Here is a 9106-nt window from a genome sequence, read left to right as displayed (position 1 = left end):
GGGGGAAATCTTTTGGTCTCTGTGATGAGACGTTAGATTCATGAAATTTACAGAAAAAGAGAAAAAAACATTAAACATTCGTTAACACCGAATTCAATGTGGAATTAATTAATGATTAATGCATTTAATCAATAATTTCATGTTATAATCCACTCCAAACAGGGTGGTCTTCTCATTAATTGATTCAATTAAACACTAAGCAAAAATGAAAATTTCAAAGGAAAAAAAAAAAAAAAAAAAAAAAAAACAGAGCTACCTAGCTTGGATTTCTATATCAGCTAATGATGAGGATGATGCAGTTTTATTCTTAATTACTTGTGAAACAGAGCAGTAAATCAAGAGGAAGAGGATGACCCATTTGAGCCAATATGCATATGCAAACCCGCATCTGCTCTGTCTTCGTTGTTGTTGACGGCGGCGGCGGCGGTGGCGGTGGGGGTGGTGGTAGTGGCGCCATTGGTGTCGGTCTTTTTTCCCATGGTGTTCTTGTTGTTATGCATCCATACTTTGAGAACCCCTCTTTCAATTCCAATTTCATTGCAGAAATCTCGAACCAAATCTTCGTCTCTCTTCTGCATTTTCCATCCAACTCGTTCCGCTAAATCCAACATTTTCTCCTTCTGTTCGTTGCTGAATTTTGTTCTGAATCGTTTCCGTCCATTTGGGCTCCGCTGTGCGTTTTCCGGCGGAGGACCGGACAGCCCAGCTGAAAGCGCCAATAACATATGTGGCGCGGATGGGTAATAGGACGACGAGATCGGCGGCGGCGACGCAGAATTCGGACTCCAATTGCCAGCCAAGGGTGGAGGAGGCGGGTGGTGGCGATGGTGCGGCTGATACTCAATCACATGAGTCGGCGCGGAATTAATCGCCAAAGTCGAGATTGGTTCCTCAGGGTCCCGACGGTGGAAATTCCGGTGACAGCCACACGCAGCGCACTTAAGCGAAGTGGGATCGGTAGGAGTGGCAGAAGGAGAGGGCATAAATTCCCCACATCCGTCTAAGGCATGAGCTCCTAAAGTGGCGGCGTGATTTTTGAGACATTCTTTGTAAGTAACAAGCGGAGGGTGTTGAGCATGGTGGCGCTTGAGAAGGCCGTTGGTGAAGGGCGGCGATTTAGCGGAAGGCGGCGGAATGGTTGTGGGAGTATTATCAGTGTCGGGGTCGGGGGATTTAGTGTTATTAGTAGTAGTGATGGGAGCTGCTGGGGCTAAATCCATGGCTCTCTCAAAAACACAGACCTCTCTAAACATGGAGAATTAAACAACAACAACAACAAGAACCACAACAAAGAAATAATAACTTAACCATTCTGTAAAAAAAAAAAAAGAAAAAAAGAAAATCAGAGCTTTTCTGTGGTGGAGCTTTGTTAACCCAATAGAATACTTGGGTTGTTTAACCCTGGTTAGTTATAATGTGTGGTTAGTTGCATGGGTAATAAATACGGGAGTGGGGAAGTAATTTTTAGTATATGTCCAACTTAATTTTAAATTTAATTTTGGGGGTTCTGATGAATTAATGAGTCGGGTCTCGTCGTCTGGGGATAATTATGAGTGGGTCAGGGGTGGGTTGACCCGGGGAATTTTTTTAAATTATTTTTTTTATTTTATTTATTTAAATTTAACTATAGCTGATGTCTGATGAAGGGAGGGAGGACCAGAGACAATACACTGCAACCCCATGTTATTTATTTTATTTTATTTTATTTTATTTTATTTTTATTGCCAACTTGCAGGAAGGACTGCACCGCTTTTAAAGTTACCTTTATAATAATAATTATTATTATTATTATTATTTGGTTTTTTGATATTGCCAGCCCTTCCCTTCAGTTTGGTTTTTTTGATATTGCCAGGTACTAGTGTAATGACGAAGTTGGTGCTGATGGATATGGTATTTGGGAGGGAGTGGGGAGGGTAGATTTGTCTTTCTAAAGAGTTGAATATTACGGCTGGAAGTGGAAGGTATTTATGTCGGCTTCAAAGGAATTTTAGGATGTTGAACCCATATTTTCTTTTCTTTTGAATTTATTATTCTCGTGCTAAACGACACCGCTTTGAGTTTCTCATTCTACCAAATATTATTAGTGTAGGATCAAACAATTTTAAATTTTGGAGTGAGGTTATTAAATAAACCACGTGGAATAAGTAATCAGTATTATTTATTATTATTATTATTATTATTTTAAATAAAAATAAAAATTGGGAAGGGTAGAAAAGGAAGGAAGGATGAAATATTAATAATTTGCATCGAAACTGTAAAACAAGCTTTTCCGTGCTTTCATTCTCACTCAATTATAGCTTTTTCTCCCAATAATGATCCACCACATTATTTTTTTTATTTTTTATTTTCCCTTTTGAGGGGGCATTTTGGGAATTTGGGTACCCAAAAATGCAAATATGAAAAATGTAGGGGGTGGTGGGACCCGAGTAGGGGGGTCAAGTAATGGGGCAGCTAAACCCTTTCACTCATAATTGTAGGGCATGGGCCCTATCGTCTTATCATATTAATTACATTAATTAATTCATTCACATTTTATTTCTTTTTTTTTATTATTTTTTAATTCTTTATCTACTTCTCTTCTTTACCACCCACCAAAATTTAATTAAATATATAAATACCATGCTTTGTACTTATATCACCACTTAAGTAATAAGCTTTTAAACTAAGCTAATATGTTTAATTAAATTATGAGTCAAAATGATAATAAATATTCATAATTCAACAACCAACCAACAATCATTTTATATCCTCCCTTAAATTTAAACTTTATAATTCTCAACATTTGATCCATTATTTTTTTAGCTTATACTAAAAGGAAGCCACACATCCAATATGTTGAAAGTCCCATTATTATTCCTACTATTTATTATTATAGGCATCATATCTCATTTACCTAAAATATATTCAAATTTTTGTCCTATGACTAGATCTTACTCAATCTCGTCTCTATCAAATGACCCTCCACTTTATATCTCGATCCCAATAATTTTACCTCCTTTTCATGTCTATTCTGTTATAGGACGAAGACGTCATCAATTATTTAATAATTCTTTTTCATGCTACTATGCCTAATACCTCGTAAAGAGTTTTGAACCTTTGACCTCTTAATTTGTAATATATTTTAATTAGTTAAATTATGACAGAATAATTAATGAACCTATATGTGGTTAAAAATAAGAACGTACAATATATAAGGAGAAATATTAATATTCCGACTACTTAAAGCTATACTCAAAATCTATGGAAATCTACGGGAAGATAAAGGTAAAGGTAACGACATAGAAATAAATAGAAGAGGGTGAGTTAGTTTGGTGAAATAAATAGAGATGATGAGAAGGAGCGGTGAATAATGAGAGTTAATAATAGTGAAAGGCGAGAGGAAATTGAGGGGGCCATGGAAGATGAACGACAAACCTCCGCATTCAATTCATTCACCCTTCTTCTTCTTCTTCTTCTTCAGAAACAAAGAAACAAAGAAAGTGTCAGTGATTGACCTAATAATAATGCAGCTCAGTCCATTGCAGATCTCCAGCTTCCGAGGTTTCGAGTTGCCGGTGGGCCCTTTCCTTGTTCCTTCTCTCTTTTCCACATCTTCAATCCCCTAACCATGGCGGCCTCTATTCTGGTTTGGACCTGAAGTTTTAAAACCCTTTTGACTCTCATGTAAGCCAAGTGGATTGAGAAGAGTATTATAAAACAAAACACAAACTATTGAACACTTTTTATTCATTTTTTGAAATGCACCAACCAAGACCCAATTACAGCGTAATGCCAAATCACTAATTTCTGTTCTCTTTAGAAACACTCAAAAAATCCTTTCTTCTATTTTGCTGCCAAATCATCAATTCATCCGATTAAAAATGCTGTACCATCACAAAGAAGAGAGCATGAGACCTGTAAAAATCATGGTAGCTAAATTGCTCGTACTCATGTGAATGACGATTTCCTTTCTTGATCCAATCCTAAGAACGAACGTGTCGAGAAAAGCCCAGCAAAACCTTGTGACAGACAACCTTCAACAGCACAAGGAGCTTTGGAGCAACCCATTGCACCATTATTTCGAACCATTTCTGAGTTCTCACCTGCTGCTGCATTACATGAAGGCCCGTTTATCTCCAAGTTCACTGGCTTGCAAGCCATAAATCTACTTTTCTTGATGCTCGTAACAGGACTCGAATCCATGGAGCCAGTTGTAGGATCACTCGGAGACACCATCCCATCCATTTGCAAGTCCTCAGGTAATTTCCTCTTCAAACCCGGGAGAATCTTTAATCCTGACACAATCATAACCCGTAAAACAGAGCTTATTACATACAACATTCTGCACGGCATGGAAGTCCATTTGTAGAACAGTACTTTTTTCTTTTGACAGTTGAACGTAATCTATTATACCAGGAAACGGATCTTCAGATGCACCTGACTGTGATTCTGAGCCTCCACAATTACAACGTAACTTTGAGATTTTATTAGATCCTGACAGCCTGCATAATAATTAGATGTTATCAGCTTATCGAGTGTTAGTACAAGACTAAACCATACCACGTCAGACTCGAGACTATATCCAAGCCAGAATTATTTAACTACTTTCAACTTCAAACTCATTGCATCTGTAAAATCCCCCACAAACAAACCTGTACATGTGCTCGACGAAGTCATCAATTAGGACGGGCCAAGCACCTGAGAGAAGAATGCAACTGAGTACCTCCAAATAGTACAGTAGAGAAAAATAGAAAAACATTATGCTTATGTACAGGCATACCCAACATTCCACCAAAAGACTACGGGTAGTCTTGAGGCTCTTTCCTCTACAAGAGAAATGAGGCATAATCCTCAATTTAATTAGACAAATTTAAATTAAATTCAACAACAATAGACCTACGTATTATATAAAAGTCCCGGGAGGATGGGGGGAGGTATCCATCCATAATTTCTCAAGTCAAAACTATGCAGCTCATTTTTAACGTCAGTAATAACTATCACTAACGGGATCAACCTATTCCTTAAATTGTTTTCTGTATTATCAATCTATTCTTTAAATTTTGTCTTCTGCATCTTTCTTAAGCTTTAGCGATAAAAGTAATAAAGGGCTACATTATCACAACCAGAGCTGTTATAGTATTGCATTCTAAGGTGGACTTTTATATTTGAAGAATATGCAGACAACTGTTAGATGCATTCTTCCAGCCATCATATAACTATTGAACTTCAAATCGCAGTGTATGACTCTCGCAGAAGAGGCATGTGCTTCTTAAAAAACAAAAATGCACAAGCCTCAAAAACATTTTCAAGCATTAAGCATACACTTGAGGAAACAAAATAACAATACTATGCCAGCATAACAAAACGATCAACTAATATTTGCAATGTCATAATATTTCAAGCATCCGTAGAAGAACCAAAACAGAAGATTAACCATGAAAAGTATTATATTTTCTTACATAAATTGACAAAATATATTTATCCGCGACTTTTTCCCTGTGATAGGATTCAATTGTATCAATGGACCAACTTCCAACAGATAAGGAGACGGATTACTTGAAGTAATTCCCAAGTCTTCAACATTTTTAATTCAGCGTATTTAATACACAAATAAATATTTTAAAAGATAACAAAAAAATGTAAATACAAATACCTTCAGGATCATACCCTTCCAGATTTTCATGTACACAACGGCTGAAAGCCAAAACTTGAAGCCATGTATCCTCAGAAATATTGTGTCGCTGATTGTTCTGTGGAACTTAACTAGGTTAGAATCCTTGAGATAAGTTGGATCATATGCCACAACACGTCTATTTCAAGGAACAAGGTAAAGAATAAAACCCAAAAAAATAACTTGGATGCATAAACCTAGACAGAAGAAATTTGATAGATTAGAATCTTAGGTATAAAAAAAAACCCCAAAATTTCCCAAATTCATTAACTTCAAAAATTGAGATACATGCATATATTTTGTAAAATACATATGAATGTGCATCCAAACGTGTCTACAAATGGCAAATAATAACATTGATAGAAATGTCCGTTCATGGGTATTTAGCATGTAGGTATATTTCATAAACCAACGTTGATGAAAACAACTTCAGGTGGAAATTCCGGTTTCCTGATTATGATCATTATACATTTTATTTAAAGCTTGTAGACTACATTACAACCAAAGTGAAAAGAAAGAAAGGAAACGGGACCTTATTAGGAGAAGAAAAAAGGGGGAAAATGGTACCTCAACAAAGTCACACCATTGATTAAGTAACCGAAATCTCCCATCCAAAACTAATCTCCATGCTTTAATTGCCCTACCAACGGCTGTAATTCAAATAAAAGAAGAAAAACTAAACTATCAGAAAGTAAGAAATTTTTTAACTTACCCAGTGCACATGTCATGATATCATTCATATTAGGAAACTAAAACATAGTTTTATATCCAAGCCAAAAGAAGGAACCTTACTGATATTCTTTTGACCATTTTCTCGGCACACAAAGAAAACAAACTCATAGAAGCGTGAAAATTCAGAGAAGTCTACCTACAAAATAGAATTGTCAAATTCAAAGTACAAACCAGAAAAATTTTCAATCAAAATTCTTAAAGTTAACTGAAGCACATGAATAAAACACTATGAATCTTACTGAAAATATAATATTGCCACCAGCCAATACCCAAAAGCTTGCCAAATTAAAAGAAACTAGATTACAGTAGGAAACCAGGAAAAATGATAGGAAGGAAGGGTTTACCATCAAGTTTAGATATGACATCAGCTTTGATAGTTCATGAAGGATTGAGTTACTGCAAATGTAATTTATACTTTTTAGATAACCTAGATTAATATAAGAAAAAAAAATTATACTGCAATGAAAACAACGTATGATGGCCTCATTTATCAAGTCGTATTTAGGCAGCTAAGTCAACTTTTTTCCATGTAATATTCCATTTATTGAACTGCTAGAAAACACAGGACCATACCATAACTAATGAAATCAAACTAGTAAACATCCATGTCTACAATATTAAAAGTCATCTTAGTTTAATAATTGAGTTGATAAACTATCTTAGTTTCATATGTCTGTTGGTTAAAAATGTTTAGAAAATGTCTTAGTTTGGAAGGACAAGAAATATTGAGTTGTATAAAACAAAGTGGATATACCCCGTATGCAGTGACGATTGCACATATATTAAGAGCTCTGCAAGTGCTTGCTTTGGACTTTTGGCCATTTGTGGTTCAACATGTCCAAAACCTCCATTCCCATGACAAAGACCATTTTGAGATCGAATACCTATAAACAAGTAAGTAAAAATAATGTAAATTTTATCGATCTGAAATAATTAGGTAAGTCTATAGCTTCTCCCCCTAAAGGGCTGCAGTGGAATCAGAAATCATAATACAATAATTACTAATTCTTGGATTATCCCTCCTAAATAATGACAGGGCTTTCTCATTTGGAAGAATAAAATTCATTCAAATTCTCTAAGTTGACTGACCAGAAAATAACATTGACATTGAGCCTGATGCATCTTATTTTCCGAAATAAGTACCATAAACTGAATTTCTAACGTTCTTTATCATCCAAACTATTAATGCAGTTCCCAAAAATAAAATCACCCAGACTTCTCCGAATCAAATACATCATAACTTCTTAAACATAAAAAATCACTTAGAAACTAACCATCTTTAGAAAGATAAATATATATATATATATATATATATATATAACATCAAAATCTATAACAAAATTACATCTTCCAAGTTAACATGCATCCGCGAGAAGACAAAGACATAGATTTGCATGAAAAACACCAAAAATCCTAAGAAGAGAAAAGTATTGCAACAGATAGTGAAAGGGCAGAAAACATTGAAAGATTTGAAAGGTTTAACAAAAGCAATGTTCGGTGAGAATTGGCAGTAGCAAATGATGAATAAAAGAGACATCAGACAAGAATCAAGAGAAAAAGGCAGAATCTGAAATTTGAAGCGGTAGGGGAAGAGGAGGAAGTTGTTACCACAGTATTGATGATAAATCTGGAAGATATCGAAGCGATTCATCTGCAAGAAACGGAGGGAGAAGAAATGGAAGTCTTGATTGTCGAGGAGGCAAGAAGCGGAAGAAGAATCCAGACCTCAACGCGAAAACAGAGAAGGAACCTCTCTCTCTCGATTCTCTTTCTACCCCCCTTCTTCTTTGCCTCTGCCTTTTCAGTCACACATTACGTTTATTGCGCAATTTCATCTTATATTCTTTGTGAATGCTACGCAATGGGTCCAACTGAACCGCCATTGCGGTTCTTTATTTCATGCACACCGGTTTATTAACTCTCAATTTTTTATTTACCATTAACATTTTTAACCTTATTGGATATTGTTGACATAAAGAAAGAATTTGTACTAATAACATTTCCTTTATACTACTAACTCTTTTATGTCATCGCTATCTAGTATATTTGACGAGTCTTCTTATCGTACTCGAAAATCATTCCAAACCAGCCCGCCTCTCCAATATTGTACTCGAAAATCATTCCAAACCAGCCCGCCTCTCCAATATTGTAGAATACTTAATAACGGTTAATGGATCTTGTGCATGCCACTTCTCTCCCTCCATTTGATATATAGAGTTAAAAGGTCTTCTTCATAGGGTTAACAATTAACCCTATTAATTATATTAAATAAAATATTTATTTGGTAAATATATTCATTGGTTTAATAGTTTTAAACTCATATATATATATATACATATATTTCAAATTCCTGATATTTTTATCATTAATAAATATGACTATTAATTTTGTTAAAAAATAAAATAGCTGACATTAATAGTTTAATAATAACAAAATATTGAAAATAAAATAAATATATATATATTAAGTGTATAAAGTAAAGCGTAGACTTCCCGCGTTTCCCAATGCACCGATCATTATGGCACCGGCTTCATAGCCCGCCGGACGCCGGTGGTGCCAAAGCCCTCACCTCATCATCGTCATCGAGTCACCTCATCTTCTCACCTTGTGGCCATGGCCACCTTCTTCCTCCACTGCAATACCCTTAATTTTCCTTCTTCCTATGTTTCGTTTGGGATTTGGCAAGCTTTGAAGTTGTAAATAATGAATCAATTCATGAGGTTG

The 9106-nt window shown here is 35.4% G+C and overlaps 2 protein-coding genes across 4 annotated transcripts; both read right to left on the bottom strand.

Annotated features, from left to right (window-relative positions):
* Positions 1-1305, bottom strand: LOC111486897 (zinc-finger homeodomain protein 10-like). The gene has a single exon (XM_023134058.1). It carries the CDS (start codon positions 1251-1253, stop codon positions 336-338), a length of 918 nt encoding a protein of 305 aa, XP_022989826.1. The 5' UTR covers positions 1254-1305; the 3' UTR covers positions 1-335.
* Positions 1306-3692: 2387 nt separating this feature from the next.
* Positions 3693-8192, bottom strand: LOC111486895. 3 transcript variants are annotated; one of them, XM_023134055.1, is made up of 9 exons: positions 7991-8192; positions 7137-7266; positions 6727-6778; positions 6443-6518; positions 6218-6300; positions 5633-5729; positions 4632-4677; positions 4357-4481; positions 3693-4274 (listed from the first exon to the last, which is right to left on the bottom strand). In XM_023134055.1, the coding sequence occupies exons 1-9, from the start codon at positions 8031-8033 to the stop codon at positions 3928-3930; spliced, it is 999 nt and encodes a 332-aa protein (XP_022989823.1). In that variant the 5' UTR covers positions 8034-8192; the 3' UTR covers positions 3693-3927. The 3 variants fall into 3 exon arrangements, with proteins under 3 accessions (XP_022989823.1, XP_022989824.1, XP_022989825.1); XM_023134056.1 differs by having other exon boundaries at positions 4393-4481; XM_023134057.1 differs by having other exon boundaries at positions 4417-4481.
* Between the last annotated feature and the right edge of the window lie 914 nt (positions 8193-9106).

This window comes from Cucurbita maxima, unplaced genomic scaffold, assembly GCF_002738345.1.
Source record: "Cucurbita maxima cultivar Rimu unplaced genomic scaffold, Cmax_1.0 Cma_Scf00012, whole genome shotgun sequence".
In the NCBI taxonomy this organism is placed as follows: domain Eukaryota; kingdom Viridiplantae; phylum Streptophyta; class Magnoliopsida; order Cucurbitales; family Cucurbitaceae; genus Cucurbita; species Cucurbita maxima.
This window is presented reverse-complemented; position numbering and strand designations above follow the sequence as displayed.